Source organism: Haliotis rubra, unplaced genomic scaffold (genome assembly GCF_003918875.1).
Source record: "Haliotis rubra isolate DU_JTF1 unplaced genomic scaffold, ASM391887v1 Scf1127, whole genome shotgun sequence".
In the NCBI taxonomy this organism is placed as follows: Eukaryota; Metazoa; Mollusca; class Gastropoda; order Lepetellida; family Haliotidae; genus Haliotis; species Haliotis rubra.
In genome coordinates, this window is record NW_025765034.1 from 212,998 (window position 1) to 235,487 (window position 22,490).

The 22,490-nt window shown below is 38.5% G+C and overlaps 1 protein-coding gene across 15 annotated transcripts; it reads right to left on the bottom strand.

The window, feature by feature from the left end:
- Nucleotides 1-77: 77 nt before the first annotated feature.
- LOC124290724 (multiple epidermal growth factor-like domains protein 10) lies at nt 78-21,919 on the bottom strand. 15 transcript variants are annotated; one of them, XM_046727538.1, is made up of 15 exons: nt 21,783-21,919; nt 18,957-19,172; nt 17,620-17,847; nt 17,485-17,492; nt 14,287-14,425; nt 11,181-11,330; nt 9,898-10,047; nt 8,060-8,209; nt 6,591-6,734; nt 5,864-6,031; nt 4,009-4,158; nt 1,912-2,058; nt 792-929; nt 479-590; nt 82-382 (listed from the first exon to the last, which is right to left on the bottom strand). In XM_046727538.1, exons 1-15 carry the CDS (start codon nt 21,835-21,837, stop codon nt 262-264), a joined length of 2,076 nt encoding a protein of 691 aa, XP_046583494.1. In that variant the 5' UTR covers nt 21,838-21,919; the 3' UTR covers nt 82-261. The 15 variants fall into 15 exon arrangements, with proteins under 15 accessions (XP_046583584.1, XP_046583557.1, XP_046583542.1 ...); XM_046727532.1 differs by lacking the exon at nt 17,485-17,492 and having other exon boundaries at nt 83-382; nt 14,287-14,433; XM_046727546.1 differs by lacking the exon at nt 17,485-17,492 and having other exon boundaries at nt 84-382; nt 5,885-6,031; nt 14,287-14,433.
- Between the last annotated feature and the right edge of the window lie 571 nt (nt 21,920-22,490).

Genomic DNA, 22,490 nt, shown 5'->3' on the forward strand with positions numbered 1-22,490 from the left:
AATTGTTTTGGGACTTACGTATCCTCGCAGGAGGACAATGATTTTACAGTACTTTAACCCCTTTGGGGATACAGCCACTAACAATATCAGTTGTTTATCTAAACTACCAAGCATAAAAGATTTATCTATCACATATACAGATTCGGCACAAAACCTAGCCCATACAATACACATAACCTTTCTCAGATTTGATTATTTTCATACACTTGGTTCTGAATGACATCGTACTGTGACTTCTCCTCTCTCTCCTGGTGACATCATTCAGTTCAGTATAGTCTGGATCCCCCACGCCAGGAGTTGGCGTATGAGTAGGAATTTCCTCAGTGTAACCTGTCTTTCTTCCTTCTTTGGATCTGCTCCGTTTGAGGGAATCCATTTCAGTCTGAAAGAGAGAGGTATGGTTGAAATGTTACAGATGTTGGCCTCATCAAGCAGCGGTATCAATCTTTTAATCATAGAGGACGTTATACAAGGTTACCTTCCATGTTTCAGCAGACACCGGAACAGCCCAACAACCAGCAGCAGCGTGACCGCTATTCCTATAGACATTCCTATAGCTCCTTCAATGACGCTAATGTTGGCAACAGAGGCTGGAATAATAAGAAGTTCACTTACCTTGATACTTTGCATTTATTGTGAATAGATATAAAGTCTGCATATGTCAATGCATACGATACATAGCATCGTCAGTATAAACAGTGTTTGGTCATACATCTCGATAAATTTAACAACATTTTTTCTCATTTTAAACATATTATAAGGAATTCCAGGATATTAAACGAGTCTCAAACCTCTGACATCTACATCACATCGGTCACCAGTGAAGCCCTCCAGGCATTCTCCTGGACATCGTCCATCTCCAACATTACACGTGACGTCACAGTGTCCACAACGACTGCAGTCAGGTCCGTACGTTCCAGGCTTGCATCCTGGAAGTAGGCACTTAAGTTATTACGTCATTAGATGATAGAAATGAGAAGTAGACTGGAACATTTGTTTTAATTATGACACATCTTATCAAGTCTCTTTGACTAGAACGCGTAGCATCTTGTTTCTGCTTCATTACTAAAGGTTGTGTTGCATCAAATTACAATTATAAATTCAATATTTGCCACTGAAAGTAATACGTATGTCATTGTATGAGGAAAGATAGATGAAATTACTTATCGTCACTTGTATTAAGAGGATAGCTATGGAGCTACTAAGAATTGTGTTATATTTTTCTCTTTTGACTTATGTCATGAATTCCGAGTTTGCAAAGCGACTGCCACATCCTGACCATACACAAACTGACCGTATGGTTCTCACTTTGTGGAATATGTACATGTGTATGTCACTATTGTTCACGCTTGAAGAAAGCGTTTAGTTGGAGGATTTCAGCCAATAGCCATGTACTGGAATACTTGCGTTTCCATCAAACCTGTTATACATGTCTGTGAAATTTTTCTGTATGCGAAAATAGGCTTCCAATACCGTCTGTCCACCTCCTATATGCAGTTTATGGCAAACGTTCACGGCAACGTGGAACACCCTGACTCGTCCATAAGTTTCATGCAGGTTACTTCCGGACTGGTCCCTAAACCTGGCAATTCCCGATCACTTTGGCATGCTTAAAACCACCGACGTCTGTTGTCTGAATATGGCAGCCTCCCATGGTGGGTAGGCACAGTGTGATCCTCGCATATATTCTCGTAAATCTGGCTGCCGTGTTATAGAGAATGTTGCTGCACACATTTGTCGCAAATCATGCAACAATGTGGTGCAGTCCTTGGCATCTGTTGTAATACAGATCTGACATGAGTCGTTAATCTCAGTATAGAAATGATGTTCTGAGACACATTGTTTGACATGGCAATTGGACAGTTGCCGACAGACATACGAGAACTGGCGTTTAGGTTCGGGATACATTACTCTGAGTACAGTCTGCTCCGATCCATCCTTCCCGACATCCTGTGGTGCAGGCTCCTGACACGTGATCACAGATGGTCCGAGCAGTTTTACACTGACGGGAATCACAGGACTTACTGCAGTTAGAACCGTACGTCCCGCTTGGACACGCTGAAAGTTCACGAAGTTTTAAAACCATGGCATGTGTATTTACACACAGAAGAGGTTTATGAAACTGATTACTGAATTTAAAGTCACATCCGCAGTATTTCCTTTATGGAAGTTGTAAATTTGTAAATCAATCAATAAATAAAAGCAAATCAAATGTTAATATACTTAGATCTACCTGTTTGCAAGGAACGGTAAAATAACTACAGTCAGATTGTGAGTGAGTGAGTTAAGACTTTAAGTCACATAGGCAATATTCCAGCCATATCGTGACTAAAACACGTTTTCAATTCATCATGAATACATGTAAATTATAAAAAACCTGTCAACGAAGGACAAAACAACAAACTAGAATATCACAGTATCAAGAATTAAAATAAGCATCTCTCTCTAAAATTATATTTCAAATTAGGACGATTTAGTATTAAAATGGGCTTTAGATCGCCAACAACTGAAGGTAGATCACCATACCGGGGCCGGATGCAGCTTTTTGATAAAGATAGGGTGCACAATATTGAGAAAAGGAGGGGTGCACACTTAATTTTCACCCGAGTTTCAATGGTCATTTAATAAACTTTCAGGGCAAAAGTGGTGGTGCGCATCCCCAACCCAACCCCAGCCACACCCACACCCCGAGCTGGACAGTCCAATTGGTTGTACCCCATAACCCCTACATGCCACTACCCCCTACACCCCAGTACCCCTACAATTAGTTAAAACAACACACGACATTTACCTGTCTGGCATAATAGACTGACCCAAAGAGATTAGTGCATAGAGTATACAGATGAGGTCAAGGGAGGGGTTAATCTGTTGTTCAGTGTTTTGTGTCAAGGAAAATTGGGATTAGCTGAATGTTGTTTTAGTTTCATGATGAAAAATAAACCTCTAGTGAGTAGAACAATTTTACAAACTGGATAGTGTGTAGGTTGTTAAATGTTGTTTTAAATGTTGGTAAAGTTGTTTTAGTGCCATGATGAAAGATACACAGTAATATTGAGAAGTGGAGGGAAATGAGAAGGTGAGATGAGAAAGTAAATTGAGATAGTTCCGTATAGTATATAACTGTTGACAACAAACTAACATGGCATCAACATGGCTGGTCTGCGTAATGTTGAGTTTGTTATGTCACGGAGATGTAGCCCCCAAGTCCTATTTGATGGTTATCTTCACACTAAGAATGTCGTGAGACAGTTTTGTGTACACTGGAAGTATGTTCAGTCAACATGCAAAGGAAGAGTCACAACTGTTGGCAATGTTGTACGGAATACGACATAACATAATCACCCACCAGAGGATAGTCAGAAGGTCAGTTCTGTCAGCAACCTGATTAAAATCTTGATGATGACAAATGATGATGTCAACCTTCAATAAAATCATCCTCTCAATCCTTTAGGGGTAGTGGCATGTAGGGGTAATAGGGGTTACCGTCCAATTGGGTTCAAATGAGAACGATGAATGAATAAATAACTTAAAATAAGGATACACGTGAAGAACCTGCCGGCGCTGTTCCACCAGCCGTTTGTCACCCCTCGGTGTGAAGAGTGAACATAGCACATGATAGTTTCTGAAACATCTTTTTCCCTGATCAATCATAAAACGTCTGATTTAGGATCGTGTTGGGTACAGAGGTTTCACGACCATGTGTTTTATTTATGTTTTGCGCATTTATCCCTATTTCGAGATATATTTAATCATTCATTGTTCTCATGAATTAGACTTAAAATAGCAAATAACGATAAAACACTATTTCTCTCTGTGAAACTGATTAAACCTTCAAGCAAAAATAACTTAAATGGGAAACAATTCCCTGATATATATGTATGCCATTATCAACTGGTCTATTCAGTATCTACCTCAATTAAATTCAACGACATTTAGAGGTATTAAAATGGAACAAACTGGTATTATTTGAACAGTTGAAATAGACAGATTTCTCAAAACAATTCTCACGTGTCCTGCAGTCGGCATTTTGCCAGCCTTTCCGGCATCCATCTGCGCATGATCCAGTGACGTCACACACGATTGACGGTGTTTTACAGTTGCGAGAATTGCAGAATTCTGTACATCCTGGTCCATACCTTCCATCAGAGCAGTTTACCTCTGTACCAAAGAACCGAATGCTGTGAACTATCTTTCTTACCATTTTGATCGTTGTAACTAAGGATATGTCATAGTGGACACAGTTACTGTACACAATCGGTTTTTTAATTGACAGGAGAAGATCCACGTCAATGCAATTGCCCAACAAGTATTAACTGTACGTGAATTTGCTCGTTTTCATGATGATGTTATCACCTTATCTAAACTTTTTAGAACAGTTTCTAACCACCTGATTTTAGCATATTGAAAAGAAGTCAATCTATTGGACAAAATGCAGACTTTTATCCTTTCATGTAATACTTGACTGAGATTTTAGTGATGTTCAACATCTCTTCTACTATAAAGGAATAGCTGCAAAATTGCTGGCTTGATGGCAAGCAATACTTACTTTCTTACTTGTTCAACTGAATACAAAGCTAAAGAGTTAAAATAATCTGTCACCGTCACTCATTAAATTCATGTGGATATGAATACGCCTCAGTATATTCATTATTTCCTTGGGGGCGGATAGTTAGCCTAGTGGTTGTGTAACATGGTACAATGTCTTATTGAACAATATACATAAAACATTAGTGGTGCTGTTTCCTGTTCTGTTATGACTTTTTCTGTCTGAAATCGATGCCTTACGTATTTGAAAACATAGTACGTCAGATATTTCATTTTCTGTTACAGATAATCTGTTGAATATACTCGCAGTGCGCGCTTTGTTAACTATGTGATTTCTTTTATTGGAGCCGATATGGATTGGAAATATACTTTAAGTCTAACAGTTCAGGGTGATAATCTTATTTCTGTAATATACGAAACATATTTCAGACTTTTGACGACATATCTGAATAGTTTCCAATTTGCGTTATTATTTGCTGTACATTGTTCTAAAATAAATTAGGTACTTTCAAAGTAAAATATAAATTATCACATTTTAGTAGTATTTGTTGGTTATTTTAACTGTGGGCTAAATTTTCCTACAATCGCCAGCGGCTGAAGGGATGGTGTAAATCCAGCTAGGATCCATGCAGGTAGCAAAAGTAATGTAAATCCCCATGGTTCCTAGTATGGTGATCTACCTTCAGTTGTTTGCGAGCTATAGCCCATTTTTACATTGTATTGTCCAAAAATAGTTTTGCACTTTTAAAGATATATGCTAGCTAGTTTTAACTCAATCTGTGATAATCTAGTGGTTTTACTGTTCTTTGCTCACAGGGTTTTATATATTATATGTATGTATTATGAATTAAGAACTAATTTTAATCACGATATGGCTGAAATATTGCCGATGTGACTTTAAATCTTAACTTACTCACTCACTAAAATAAATTAATTGATGTTACTAAATTAATATACCCTTTGAACATCGCTATTTATTGTTGATCTTCAAACCATGTCAGTGCTAAAGGTAAGCTGTCCAATTCTGTCGTCTGACTGCAGGACATACACGTATACCTGATAAGCAAGCGTGAATAGTACGAGAGCCTGTCGGGAAGAATATTAAACTAAACCTGTACATACGTGCATCTAACTTGCAGGTTAGTACAGATGACACCATTATGGTATACTACTTTTAGAGGCTACTACTTTTTACGTTTGCATCGTTATCATGTAGCAATCAACAATCAAATTGAAAAGGTAAATGCTATATAATTTCCTTGAACAAGTTCAAATTCAGTTTAACCAATACGTCACATAATGAACAGGAAATACAAACCAATGGCGCTTTGTAACTTACTACTGGAGCAGTCTATTTCTGTCCACCCATCTTCGCAGCCACCAATACACTCTCCTGACACTCCGTCACATGTAGATGAGTTTGTTTTACAATGTCGGTTACTGCAGGAATTGACACAGTTAGGACCGTACATCAGACTGGTACATGCTGAAATAAGAATAAGTGGAACTGGTGTAAGTGTCAAAAGACATGTGTAAACCCGTGATGATCCGGATGATCCTTGAACAACCCATGCTTGCAGAGGCGACTAACGCGATCGGGTGGTCAGACTTGTTTGACACATGTCATCGTATCACAACTGCGAGAGCTCGTGATGTGGATCACTGAATTGTATGGTCCAAACTCGATTATTTACAGACCGCCGCCATATAGCTGGAATACTGTTGCGAGCGGCGTTGAACAACAAACTAGCAAACAAACAAAACGTAGTGTGTGAACAGAGATGATTGATATTATAAAATAATTTGTGTACATTACATTTTATAATGAATGGCCAATCATTCTTGAAGATACACATCAACTAAGTTAGGATTACACATGTTCACGGAGACGTTAGCGGTAGAATTTTTTGGGTTATGCAATATTGTTCAACCAACACAACTAAGTAAACGTCTTCACAAATTGATGTATTTTGGCAAGAGACAATTTGTCATGGTGCTACAAACATATATAATAACAAAAACGGCTGCTTATGTGAAAAAAATACCTTCAGTACAATCTGTTCCGTTATACCCAGCCGCACATCCACCTTCACACAGCCCTTGTATGCTATCACAGCTGGAGTCCTCCTTGCAGTTGCGAAGATTGCAGTTTTTTCCACAGTTAGCTCCATAATACCCGGAGGCGCATTCTAGTATACAGAACTGTCATATTCAAATGTATGTTATGTCAGGAGAGGTTATAGGATTGAAAATATGAGACGAGTATGTACAGACAGTTGCATACATAATTCAAACATTGTGGATTGTTATACAAGCGCAAGGTTTGCATTTCGGGCATTAAACATTTTAGTTACATAAATTGCTATTTTCAAAAAAAAGTAGTATCATGGCTGGACAGTAATTGAATGAATTTTTTGTTTAGATGGATACTTATGGTAATATAGTGGTATATACTTATCTCTTGGATATATGTATAATGGACATATTAATAAGGCATGGTATTCGTCTTCAAGACCATCCCCACAAAACGGGCACACTGCATCGATTATCGTATTCGAAACGGACCGTCTGTATGATGCAGTTTTTAATTTGGGAGCGGAACAACGGAATTGTGTAAGAAAGCGACAAAATTTAGATGATTTGATTTGGTTTCAAAATGGCTTCATTTGGAGGGTGGTCTTGAAGCTACAGTAAGATGTTAACATTAAAGATTTATGCACACGAGCAGACCAGTCTTGCATCCATACGTCCTTCGTTCTTGATTTAAATACATGTATGCTAATGAATTGTTTCATATCACCAACATCCTGAGCTTGCAAACATATGCAAGCCATACGAAAATAATATAAATCGGACGCATGATGCCCAGGTTTTATAACCTTGTCAATCAAACTTTTCAACACATAATAGCAATGTTTGACCAACAATGTTCTGGCAATCTGACAATTAGCCAGAATTTTAGATTTTAGATTTTAACACAAAATTAAATAATTGCAACATTACCAAATTATGCACAGTCACATGAACTCAACAGACCAACTCTCCTGATTTTTGTGATAAAAATAAATAAATAAAACATATATATATATATATATATATATATATATTAAATATATAAAAGCTGTTTCTGAAACGATCATTATTTTTGTTGTCACTTTTCGCTATCTCTTCTATCTTTCTACCACTTGTTGGTAGAACAGCCAGGTGTGCGAGTTGTACGTGTGAAATTGAAATTTCACTGCACACGCTTGTTGATTACCTTGCTGTTCTACCACCTAGTGGTCCCCCTCGTAAGAAATAGCGAAAAGTGACAACAAAATAATGATCGTTTGTTAAACAACTTTTATAATCTGGTGTCCAAAACTATGAGACAAATCATCAGAGTTGGTCTGTCGATTTCATGTGACTTTGCAAAATTTGGTTTTGTTGCAATTATTAGATTTTGTGTTTGTGAGCAATTCATCAGTCTAAAATGAAGTCAAACGGACTATAGTCATCAATGTTACCACATTACCTGTAGTACAGTCCACCTCCATCCATCCATCCTTACACCTGTCAGCAGAGCAGGCTCCATTGAATCGGTCACATGTCGGGGAGGACGTCTTACAATGTCGGGAGCTGCAGCCCTTGGCACAGTTAGCACCGTATTTTCCAGACGAACACTCTGAGCAAGATATGAAACAAACCCATTGCACTCTATGAAAATAAAAAAAGCTTTAACAATAAACCGTGGTCAAAGTCTATTATCAGCCTTGTTCCTAAAGTCAGTATAAAAAGTGACCCAAGTAATTACCATCAACTGTTTCTGGGAAATTATCATACTTATGCTGCTTGGTCCAGAAATATAATGTATAAAAGAATATGTTCATGTTCTGAGGGCTTAAAACACATGTGCTGTTTTAGGGCAACTATCTCTATTTATCTATCTATCTATCTATCTATCTATCTATCTATCTATCTATCTATCTATCTATCGATCGATCGATCGATCTATCGATCTATCTATCAGTTTGATTTAGCTGGACACTAAAGATGTTATTGTACATTAAAGATGGCATTTTCAGTTTGTAGAAATAGGTCAACATGTCAAAGGTGAATGTGATTACCACTGTATGTTAATACCTCAAAGAGCATGATTATGGTTTGTCTTAACCCTTGTTAGGTTCCCAGGCCCCACATATGTAAGGAAACGTTATACACGTTGCACTGTTAAGTAAGTGTGGAAAGATTTAACATGTTAAAGATCTTCCGTGTAGACATGGCTCTATGAATATGTGGCTGAACAAAGTGTGAAAATAATATATCAGTTCATGAATATCGTTAGTTTAAGAGTACTATATATCCGAATGGCATGGTGGTATTGGCAGCCCAAAGCTACATGTACGGCATTAAAGACAGTTTCGAACCAATTTCAAAAATGAATTTTACTTAACTACTTTAGACTAGAGATACAAGTCTGTTGTCACTAACATTAGATATGATGTGTTATCATTAGAAATTGAAAATTTTATTTTAAGGAAGAGTAATAACCTATGCATATTATGTAACTCAAACCAGTCGGAGAATGGGCATTGTGTTTGAATGAGAATGTGCCATCGTTATTTGGATGTGTAGGATGATGAAGACAATTACCATCCATGTAAGTTACAATGAGTCATTCAATTCGAATTCATTCTGTTCCACTACAATGTTCTAACATGACGACCAGAGGGAACGTTACCATAGTTTTACATCAAACTTGTTTATAAACCACAAACGATTTATAGATGAAGTAAACTCAACATTTAACATAACATTCATACAGCATAGAAACTTAGTGAACAATGGGCACACGCATTTAAAATCGCTCAGGTTCAATGACACGTCATATCAATAGCGTGTTTGACCACACAGCTACAAGAAATAAAGAGAAAAATATCAGCCGTCTGATGACGTCACTTGGGCTATGTCGCCATTCTTCTTGGAGGCCCGGTTCAGATCTTGTAAGCTGGCTGGAAGATATGTTCGCTGTCGAACATGATGATCCATGACACTGCAAAGGTGTCTATCGAGGATGTTCTGTACAATTCGGGTCGTATGGGGTCTGACGTTGGCATGCAGATAAACGACTCACCATGACAGCCGTTGTTAAAAAAACAGGCCAGTTGGACGAAGCATGTCATTGTAGACACTGCTGAAATTGTTATCCTCAGTGATAATTTCGTCGATGTGAAATCCTGAACGGTAGAATTCCTTTTGGGAATCGAATCCGACTGTTCAGTGTAAACAAGGACCCGACAAACATTGGTATGAACATTCTATATTCCTAGGTGGACTATAACTATTGTGATACTATTCGTGCAACAACATTACCTGTTTTGCAGTCCGCTCCCATCCATCCGTATTCACATCCATCATCTGGACAGGCTCCACTTATTCTGTTACAAATGCTGGAAGACGTCTTACAGGGTCTAGAGCTGCAGTCCTTGGCACAGTTAGCACCGTATTTTCCAGTGGAACACTCTGAGCAAGAAATGAAATAACAATAATAGTATTCAGGATCAAAAGAGATAACCCATATGAACTGGGGCTGACGCAAAGTACACTCAAGATAAACGGGATTTCGTGGTCAGGCTCTCTGACTTGGTTGACAAATGTCCTCGTGTTTGTATTCCAATTGCATAGATCGACAAACTCGACCATTTGCAGACCATGGACATATAGCGTAATAATTGTGACGTTAAACCAAAAGAACAATGACACAAGGTAGAATTTCTAACTGAAATTTGAAGATGATTTCCGGTATCCCCTAACGGTGACAATGCAACACTATATAATAGGATATAAAGCATGTTCACTGCAAAATATTTTCACAAATTGAACAAGCACTTGGTTGTTGTTTCAGCAATATTGTGGCAGCGTGTCATATGAATGTTGGTTGGTTGGTTGTTGTTTAACCCCGCACTCAGCAATATTCCATCTATATAGCGACAGTCTGTAAATAGAGTTTGGACCAGACAATCCAGTGATCAGCAGCATGAGCATCGATCTACGCCACTGGGATATGATGACATGTGTCAACCAAGTCAGCGAGCCTGACCATTCGATCCCGTTAGTCACCTCTTACGACAAGCATCGGCTGTTGAAAACCAATTCTAACCGGATTTGCACGGGTCGCTTGGTGTTAAGGTTCTCTAGCCAATGGTCAAAATACCTCTTTCTCATCTGGTAAGGACACTTATGTCGCCTTGGAGATTACGTTCTAACGTTGTCATTATGCATACAATTCCACTTTGTCTTTTACCAGGTTGTAGGCATCTGCTGTGAAAATATTGACAGCCGTCTTTTTACAGTCTAATCATTTCCTTTTAGTGTTTCAGCTATCTTTAAGCGATAAGGTGACAAGACAGCACAAAATAGCATCTGGAAATGATTCCCTTGTAAGATTGAACCTGGTTGTTGAGCGTGAAAAGATATTGCAATAGCTTCAAGGCTGCTCACTGACCCCGAAAAATTGCCACAAGGCCTATGTGATATTTTTAGGTCGACTGTGTCAGTTGGGATACGGGTATGTAGACTTTGTTAACATATTGAACTTGCTTCAGGGCCAGGTGACTATATATTGACTGCTGAATAATGAAATGACACTACATTACCTGTGGAGCAGTCCGCCCCAATCCATCCGACCCGACATCCACCAGCAGGACAGGTTCCAGTAATATGATCACACGTAGAAGAGAATACCTTGCAATGTCTGGAGCTGCAGTCTCTGGTACAGCTTGGACCGTACTTTCCTTCCACACAGACTGAGTAATAAATGTACACATACACAATAATGTAATAATAAGTGTTAAAAGAGATAACCCATATGAATGGAGGCTGTAGGAATTGATATTAAATACAATATACAGTGAGACTGTAAACTATGTTTTAACGTATAATTGATGAGGCGTAAGAAATATGTTTCGAAGCGGCACGTACTATTTGCTGAATGTTCTTGTAAATTAAGTACATGTTTTACAATAGTTTGGTTGCAATGTATGTGTTTAATGCATAAACCAAGTTGCAACAGCACGTTTACAGATGTATGTGTGAACCATTGTAAGTGTTACTGTCACCAGTTTCATGCTGGAACTGTAGACCTGGGCCATGAGCCGCCATGAAAGGAACGAGTTCAGGGGTGAGCACCTGGTCGCGGTAAGCAGCAGCTGTGAGGTTTCCACGGATGGCCAGAAGTCGGGAACGGTTGTTCCCACAGAAAGCACCCCACACCATGCAACTTCCACCCCCGAATCTGTCGACTTCCTGTACACAACATTGGGCATACCGTTCACGACGTCGTCTCCAGACTCTATGCCTGCCGTCCGCGAATCTGAGGGTAAACCTGGATTCATCGCTAAAGACGACTCGATTCCAGTCTCTCTGGGTGACAGGCCCACAGCAGACGTTGACGTTGATGCAACGGCGTCAATATTGGCCCACGGTATGGACGTCGAGAATGGAGATTGGCAGCCCGCAACCGATTTCGAATGGTCTGTGAGGACAGTCGACCTCTAAACATCTCAGCCCTGGTTCGTGTAGCCTGCAGAAATCTGTCACGTAGGTGACGTAGGACGGTTTGACGGTCTTCTGCTCGTGACGTCACACGTGGACGACCCGACCTTGGGCGATCAGAAGTGGTGCCAGTTTGTTGTAGACGACCTCGCAAGTCATACACAGTACGACAGCTGCATCCCATTGCTCTTGCGACGTCAATAACTGATCTTCCCGCTTGCAACATGCCAACGGCACGTTCACGTTGCACATTTGACAATCGTGGCATTTCAAGAACCGTTAGAACTGTGGTTTAAAAGTGTTTTTTCAATTCTTGAGGCCAATGCAAACACGTGCATATGAAGATCACGTGATCGACTGCACGTGCAAAACCTGATTTGGCACTAACGTCATTTGCACGACGAATGGATGTGTTTGAGTGGGTTTTGCTAACGTTTTTCTAGAGTCGAAAGATAGGGATCCCATTTCGGATGCATAGATGTATCATCAGAGAAAAATTATTCATTATTTTTCAAATTACATTTTGTGAAGTTTCTTTTTTGACTCAGTATATAAAGCAAGAATTTTGAGTGACAATGCGATGATGCGACAACTGAAACGTCACATGGTGTCGACGGGAAACATAATAAGCTTTTTCGTCTTGTAATTTCTGCAAATTTGCATTTTCTTAACAATACAACTCCCATTGGAATTGACACATTGTCAGAATCCTAGTATTTTAGTTGTATTTTTCTAAATTCGAAAGTTCTTTTCTCGATCAAATCAAAGTAAACCGAACATCTCTTAGTTTAATATTAAAATATAAAACGCTTGGCTCAAAAGCGGACCGATGTACTGCAATCTAACTCGAAAACTAATACACATATAATACTTTATGAAACGCTGATCATAATCAAAACATCAGACCAAATCTGTGATTTTTTGTGAATTAATGTCCTAAAACTAAAAAGTTGTTTAACAAACTATCAATAAAATATAATCACAGTTCACCATTTGTTACGAGTGAGTGAGTGAGTTAAGATTTAAAGTCACATCGGCAATATTTCAGCCATATCGTGACTAAAACTAGTTCTAACTTTGTAATACAGACATATTATATATAAAACCCTGTCAACGAAGGACAGTAAAACAACTAGAATATCACAATTAGATTTAAAACTAGTGTGGAAGGTTAAAACTAATAGCACTATTAGGACAATACAAGATAAAAACAGGCTATAGATCGCCAACAACTGAAGGTAGATCACCATGCTAGGAGCCATGGGGACTTACATTACTTTTGCTACCTGCATGGATCCTAGCTGGATTTACACCATCCCTTCAGCCGCTGGCGATTGTAGGAAAATTTAGCCAACAGTTAAAATAACAAAAATACTACGTTTAAAATGTGATAATTTATATTTTACTTTGAAAGTTTTGGGACTTACGTACCCATTTGTTACGAGGGAGGAGCGCAAAGAGAGGAACAGCAAGGGTAAATGAATCAATAAGTTTGTCGGCACTTGTGCGCGTGCCTCGCTTTGCACTCCTCCCTCGTAACAAATCTGAAAGATTGCTCGGGCTCGGCATGAGGGAAAGTTGCCCACTGAAAGGTAAATCTGTGAGTATATTTGTTTAAAAACATCTTCTTTGATTGGGCATTTTAGATGTTCAGGTGATGAAGAATGATGATAATTTTATGGATGTACAAGTGATCACTTGCCCGATAATGACATTAGAATCTATGGTGAAACGTCGCCTTTCACAGAATAAAGAAGTTGTATATTCATATAGTTATCATCATTCTGTAATAACAATATGTAAATATTAACTGCAACATTTTATGAACACATGCAGAAATTCGCTGCGCAAAGTTTCGTCCCTGTAGCTTTACAAGGAGGTCTCTTGGTGCAGGGTTCAAATACCAAGTTTGGCAAATTATTATCATTGCTTGAAGATTCACCAATGTGTACAACATCTTCGACCTGCACCAAACCTTAAGTTTATACTTGAGTCAAAACACCAGATATCATTATGGTCATCTACATCCGATTAAGAATATCAAAAAGTTACTCATTGTAAATTCATTATTTCAACAGATCCTCAATGAAAGACCAGATCATTCTTTGCCAAGAGTTGCATTACCATGTATGCATCTAGTTGTCCCTACTTGAGTCAAAACATCAGACATTATTTGGTCATCTACATCCGATTTATCAAAACACTCACCTGCACAGTCTATTCCTGTCCATCCTGTCTGGCACTGTCTACTGGAACACGCCCCGGTGATGGAATCACACGACTCGGTTGAACCGAAGCAGTGGCGAGAGTTACAGGCCTTGTTACAGTTGACTCCATACAGGCCAGCGGAACATGCTACAATGAATGCAGGATAGTTACATTATATGTTTAATCAAATAACAAATGATTACATTGATCTGTTTGGCACAACAAGTCTACAAGCACATTTTCACAAAATCAGTCTTACACATAATTCATCTTATTTTTTTTAGTCTGTGACACCACTTCTGACTACAAAGCTGGCATTATAACTTACATCCGTGATCTTATGCAGAAGAAGTGGGACACCCAAGTATGTATCAATAAATTACATGAAATAAAACCCTATATTGGTTACACATACTTGGGTTGTCAGTCCAGGGTTGAAGAGGTCATTATGCGACGATGTCGTATTGGCCATACTAGATATACTTATGAATACCTGTATTCTCATGAATATTCAATTTCAGTGTCAAAACAGTTAAAGATCTCTTTCATAATGTTAACTATCATTTAATAATTGATTTATTAAGATGATAACAAAAGCACTGTAAGTCCCCCATGGTCCCTAGTATGGAGATCTACCTTCAGTTGCTGGTGATTTATAGCCCGTTTTTATATTGTATTGTCTTGCATTTTAGTATAAGTTTTTAGTTACATATAATTTTATATCTCTATCTGTAATACACTAGTAGTTTTATTGTTCATTGTAAACAGTTTTATAGCTTCTAATATTATTGATCTCGTCACGTATGGCTGAATATTGCCGATGTGACGATAAATATTAACTCACTCACTCTTATCGTTTTACGTTAAAATCACTGAATCTGAATTTTCACAGTGGAAACCAGTACCTGACAGGAATTCTGATTTTTATCGGTTGATTTTCATTTGTAACAACAAACATGTTTCATTCATCGAATACACCTTATGGTTTCTATATCTATTCTAATATGACCAGCTGAATGCCTCGATACCTTACACTTCTTAAGATCTTACGCGATCTACTAGAAAACTGAGACACAGTCATCATTATTATATTATGCATATTCCGGAACCGGTCTGATACTATTAGCCACGATGTAGGATGTCGTCTGACTGCAAATAGTATCACAAAACTTGTTCTATACAAGAAGATTATAGAATATCAAAAGGTTGCTCATTGTAAATTCATCATTTCAACATATCCTCAATGAAAGGCCAATTCTTTGCCTTTAGTTGCATTATCATGTATGTATCTAGTTTTTGATTGAGTTATTTAGTTTTGGGTTTCCTCTGCTGGAAATTGATTTTTACTCTCGTTACATCGTGAATTGAAGTCCTAAAATATGCTTCACACATTCATACATCAATTAGGACCCACGTGAGCCAAACAATTATTTATTTTATTGACATTCATTACTTTTCGAAACCGAAAAGAGTGGTCATGCAGGACAATCAGTATGTTTTGTACTTTGATGATCGTTGTAAATGTGACGGAATGCACATCCTTGGTTCCTAGTGTATTCCGACAGTTTCTGATAATTGATAAAACATTCACAAAACCAAGTATTCACTCGTTTGAAACCGACTGAACTACAGTGTAGTTTTGCGAATAAATGTTCAGTGTTGAAAGTTATATGTATGTTCTTGTCAGAATATTTCTCAAGTATAACAACAGCCTTATCTGAATATGCGTCGCACATGTTAAAGATACTTGATCTGTGCATCAATTTCATAAAAATCATTATTGGTCTTTACAACCTTTTACTATGAACAAAGTGATGAAATCTTGTAGAAACAACAGTCATTGGTATTTATACCACAAAAGATAGTCACACTCATCAAATTTGCTTTGCCTTCTATATTATGTTAGTTTGCTGCCTACATTAAACTACTTCTGGCATTTATTAATCAAGCTTTTGCCGTTGTCATGCATCCCATGACTACAGGGAAAACATGCCCCAATGAGCATAATACATCTTATCATTTATACCATTAACTAACATTGACTGGTCTCATCTACCACCAGATTTCCTTTCAAGGCGTATTTTGTGGGACTGGCTCATTATGGAACTATTTACGGACGAACCCTACACAACTTCTTGAAATGAATATTCAAAGTCGGCAGCAACGGTATGGGTCATTCTAAGCTTCCATGGAAGTGTGCCTGACGTCTGATTTTGTTGTCGCAAACATTCACGATTCGAACAATTACATTCGGCACTGAGCTTTAATCTAAAAATTGTGTCTAAATAAAGTGACAAAACCCTTTTCACACCCATAAGAAAGCTTTGCTAAAAGCAGAGTTGATTGTAAAATTGACTACTTCATGAGTGTATATTTGTTTCAGCAGTATTACAAACTAGACAATCCAGTGATTGTCACCATGCGGTACAATGACAGAGCATGTGTTTATAAATCACCATGAAATATTAATGATACCAAGTGTTGCGTAAAGGTGAGTGGATCCTGTTCACCTGAAATAATTCTTGAACATATGGTACAAGTCAAATGAGGGAATTGTATCGGGCATCATTTTTGTCACTGATGCATCAAATTTCGAAATGTCATCAGAATGTGCAAATGAAGTCTTGTGATCGTTTGTTTGAAGCTATCACTGATAACATATGCAACCAAAAATTATTATGTTGATGTTCACATCTTTGAGGAGCAATTCCCTGTTTCAAAGAGGTACCGACAGGATGAAAATGAAGCTGATCAATCAATGTAAGCGAACCATTCTGATGCTGAAATGCTGCCGATGTGACCAACTCACTCATTCACCCCAGCCAACCAACCATCCGTGTCATACTGATTCTATACACTTTTCAACGTCAAATATACTACCCATCAAACGTTTAGACTCACTAATGTAAATGTAGCCACGTACTTCAGTCAACTGTTCTAAACTAGATTTTGCAAAATATTCCACACTGTTTATAGGTACTGTTTACACATGAACTGATGTACTGTAAAACAAATTCGTAATGTTGAAAAAAACGTTCAATAAATGATGAAACTCAGAGGCGAATTATTAATTATTCTTTACACCAAAACGCAGCAGTGCACATGCACGATATTTGCACAGGCTTTAAAGCAATGTGATGCATGACCATCGCGCTGTTCATCTGCATAATGGGAGAAAAAGAAATAACAAGGGAATGAAAGGCATGCTATATAGTTTCAGAGTGGAACATTTATTAAATGTTCTTTCATTTTTAAATTTAACAATAGTGTAAATTGGTCTGGAGAGAGATTTCTTTAATACAGTTATTACTTCACGCACAACAGAATACTTACTCCACACCTGCACTTCAGCAACGTCTAACATAACACCGCCTCCATTATTATCCGTCTCTGTATAGACAGTGAGGTATCGCCAGGTCCCAGGACAGGTCACATTCAGTACATCATCGATGTCTGTACCGTCAGGACGCCCTGTTACAGTGTGGCATAGATTTCCTTCTGTGGGTTCAGATGAATTTGTCCCTGATGTGTACAGGTGCACGCCATTACGTCTAGAAATGTCTGAAACAAGAAGAGATACACTAGACTAAGTACATGGCGTCTCAAGCAATGGAATACAACCGTGAACACCAGAACTGAGTGACATCAACAAACCATTGCGTCTAACTACGGCATACAGTTAGGTCACATTGTACATGTCCGACTTTTATGTGTATCCCTTGAGTATCTACAACAATTGTTTGACACCATGGTGTTTGGTTAACGTCAGTACTGTTCTGCAAAGACGTGTGTCTTTTCGTTGTGGGTTGTTTGGTGAACATCCTTTGAATTTGTTCTATGGCATTCACCGGTTCTTTGAGACATATTATCCAGCTATATAGTTTCCACCAGTGAAGATGTTAAATGTCACTCCACAAAAGTACGACGGTAGTTAAGAATGCGTGGCTTCATGTTTTAAGACACCATAAATGAGCTTCATTCATTGTACCCATGTGGGGAATCGATCCCGAGTCTTCGGCGTGACGAGCGAACGCTTGAACCATTAGGCGCTCGAACCATTAGGCAGCCCCACCGTCTCTGAGAAAAACCTATTATTTGGGGTTAGAATCTCAGTCCCAACTCACAGTTATGTGTCTTGCTTTGCCGGCACCATTCTTCTTCTTCTTTTTTTTTTTTGCTCTTTCACTGACATATCGTCACCTTGATTTGACACCCGGTGAACAGTGGCCGCTGTCTCGTGACCTCTACTTAATTATAGTATAGACATATTCTACTGGCTAGAGCATGGGTGAGTTAATACTCAGCGTCACATGCTAGACCATGAAAAAAATTAGCAAGGTGTTGATATTTTGTAAATTTAGAATGTATGTCTGCCGAAATATACTTACATTATCGTGAAGGAAAAGTTAGGTTGTAGACACGCTATGTTTTTCTGAGAAATGAATATGCCACAAAAGAAAATGAGCAGTTGGGAAATGTAAACGTCATAATCGTAAGTTGATGGCTTTTTGCATGAACTGAAAATAGAAATCAGCCTCGTTTTAACTATAGTACAGTGGTCGACATTAAGATGGATTTCAGTGCATGAATCCAGGAAAACGTCAGAATATGGTTTGCAATTCTTATCGTGGTTCTGTTTCATATGAATTACGTAATTAGTCTATACGTACAGTCTGTTCTGAAGTACAGGATAATCCGTGCTGATTGTACTTGTGTCTGCAGATCCACCTTCCACCAGGCGATAGTTTGACCTGTCCCTGTGTGGGCTACGTATCTGTCATGGTCTGCTCTTGTATCTCCATCGACAGCTTTGCTGGCAGGATGATTTCCGTCCAAGGCTGAACTCATCCATGCGGGTTTGTTCAGGGCAACGTTTGTAGCAGTACCTGATAAATGAGACGAAGTTCCACGTAAAGAATGATAACAACTCGTGTCCAAGGTATGTATTTCACATATACAGTATTATTCAAAGTTATTTTCAGTTTTCAGCAGTGTCATTTACAATTCAGCCCTTAAAAAATAGTTTGGAACAAGTGGTCACGTGTACAAACGTGGTGCGAAATGTCAAACGGTTATGCAATATCCCATCCAAACTGGTCAACTGAATGTTAACACTTTAAAGATGAGTGTTCGTGTTTTTCCATAAGCTAGATTGTACTGCCGTGTTTCACGTCTGTTTATACAATTTAAACACGATGGTAAGAGTATTCTTAAAATATATATTCTTTCAAACTTGTTCCTTGTTTTTTGTATTTCTTGTGTATCGGCATTTTTCGAAAACTGATTTTACAGGTTACAATCTAACACTGATTTTCTGGTGCCCTGTTAAGTTGTAGTCAACGAATGTTACTTCGTCTGCAGTGTCATATCATCTACCTCATCTGTAACATAAATACCTCTCAGTCGACAGGTTGTTACTAGCTATTTATATATAAACATCCCCTCGGGAATTCAGGTTCAGAGTAGAGTGCCTATGCTAGTCGAACGAGGCGACTAAATGGATGTGCAGGTCAGGCTAAAATATATGGTTGATTACTTTCGGACCCCGACGACATACATGGCGCCAACAATGCCTATTTCTGGACTGTGGTCTGGACTGTGGAATAACTCTGGACAATAAACCCAAAATTGGCGATTCTCTTTTATATGAAGAAACGACAGACACCTTCTCCCACATACTATTTCACAATTCTGAATGTTTTTCCATCGTTCGTGATTAATACAAAAACAAAAGCTGACGTGCCTGAAAAAATCTATGAATGGACCGTAAAAAATGAGTGTTTGCATTCTTATTACTTTCTGACAGAATAGTTTGAAGACATGCACATAACCAGTCGTTCCGATGCATTTCCCGAGTTTGACTTCTACCATAATGTCCCTAATGTTTTTCATAGGATGTTTTTTAATCATTTTATTTATGACCGGTGCAACCGGTAGGGTAGGTAAGCTCACCTCTTTTGTGAACACCTAATATCATTATTATTTGATAGTGATTCAGAAAGACATGCTCAGCCATGTCTCTCATGGATTCAATCATTGGATTGTCTTGCCCAGGTTCGATTGTTTACAGATCACGTCGTACAGCTGTTACGCTGCTGAATGCTCCGTCAACAAACACATACTCATGACATAGTCAGAATTGTAAAGTCGACTCTGCTTTTAGTAGAGATTTCTTACCAATGTGCAAAGTGTTTTGCCGTCTCTGTAATTTTTTTCTCTTTTTTGAGGCTTTTCACGTATATGAAGGGTGCCTAACTCTGGCCTTGGTTATCTCACATATCATTTAGCATTACAATAAGACCAGCAGTTGTGTGACGATCACCCTGAATTCCCAGTCCAGGCCTGTATTGGAAGACTGAAACTATCACAGCGATGTGAAGATACTCATCACTGACTTCATTACTATAGTCAATGCTTTTATGGTGTATTGCCATTGTATTAGTACTGCCACTGAATGTATTCTGCCACGCCAGTATGTACTGCCATTGTCATTCCTTTGTACCGATTGGTACAATTTTGAAAACTTTGTTTTAACATACAATAATTAATTGTATCACATTTCTATGTGTCTTGTTGGTTTCACACTAAGTGGTTTCTTTTACATACACATTTCAGTTGGTGTCACACAATTCTGTTACGTGCAGATTTCAGGTTAACTTTTTGTTCCAACTTGAGAATCTATGCGATCTTTTTTGTAATCAGTCACAGTTAGTTGAAGTCGAATTGACGATGCTGGTAGATACAGGAAATGCCCTGGCTACGGCCGAACTCATTTCATTCGTTCCGGGCAACTGATGATATTGTTACATTCTGTTTCATGCAGTCATGGCGTTACAGGTATGGAATTACAGGTATCACGATAAACGCTTGCTTCATATCTTTACAATGATGAGACATACGCCGACAATAACTTCAAATGTCAAATTCTGGGGAAGGCCAAACACAAGTACTTTGTGATAAGGGCATAGCTGTTATATATTACTCTGTTTAAGACATCCACATAACCGCGGAAATGTATATCCGCCAGGTTCACTGAAGCCAGTCAGCCGTTGTGAATGTTATGGTGACCTGCCTCTTGAGTATAGTCATGTCATATGAACTTGCCTGGTATATCTGCATAATACATCTTAATGCAATGTGAAGTAGGTTCTGACAGTATACGACTACCTCTCTGCATACATTCATTGTTGATGAATCGAAAAACAAACATAAGTGTCGATAACGCACTGAAGTTCTAAACTGGGTTATAATATCAATAGAGCTTCGACATATTTTGATAAACTTTCATATGTTTTCTACCCAGCTTACTTGCCGAATGTGATCATGCTACACTGATAGAATCTATATATATCAACATAAACCTTTCACTTATAGTTTGTATATCGCTGGGATAATGTTGCTATTCTGAATTACACCCATCTACCCGTTTAGAAATACTGACAGGTATATGATGCCCTCAATTGGCGCTGAAACACATATACTAAAAACATACTTACCTGTAACGAGGCTGAAACTGGCAAGCCAAATCACAACACCGTCTCTCACAGCCATTGCGACACACTGCCGCACAGACCAGGAAGGGGGTCTAGATTACGAACCTGTTCAGCTGTGTACACAACCGTAAAGTGAATTTCGTGGGACAAAAGGGACTGTCGCTCAGGTGAGATATTTATGACAGCATGCTTCTTACATAACGCTCTATTGATCGTTTACTTGCCTATAATAATGAATGCTGCCACTAGTAGCTGGTATTATCGTTGAAATAGATGTTTACCATTTGTCCGGGTGAAGCCAAGCATGCGCATCAATGTTCGAATGTGCAGGTAAAGTACAGCTAGAAACACAGGTAAGTTATATCTAATTCATCAGGGTAGATGTTGCAAGGAGCCGTGGTAATGTATACGGCGCGCATGTCATGACCCAGGTGGCTACAGAGCGTGAACACGTCCTACATTCGTTGTTAAAAGACGAAGTAGCACTTGTTGTACTAGTATCTCCGAGTGCTTATGTACGGTAATTCTTGCAGAATTGGTCTTCAGTAACCCATACTTGTCATTAAAGGCAATAGATTCACTCACACAGTTGTCCAGATCGATTGGTCTTCAGTAACCCATACTTGTCATTAAAGGCAATAGATTCACTGACATGGTTGTTCAGATCGATTGGTCTTCAGTAACCCATACTTGTCATTAAAGGCAATAGAT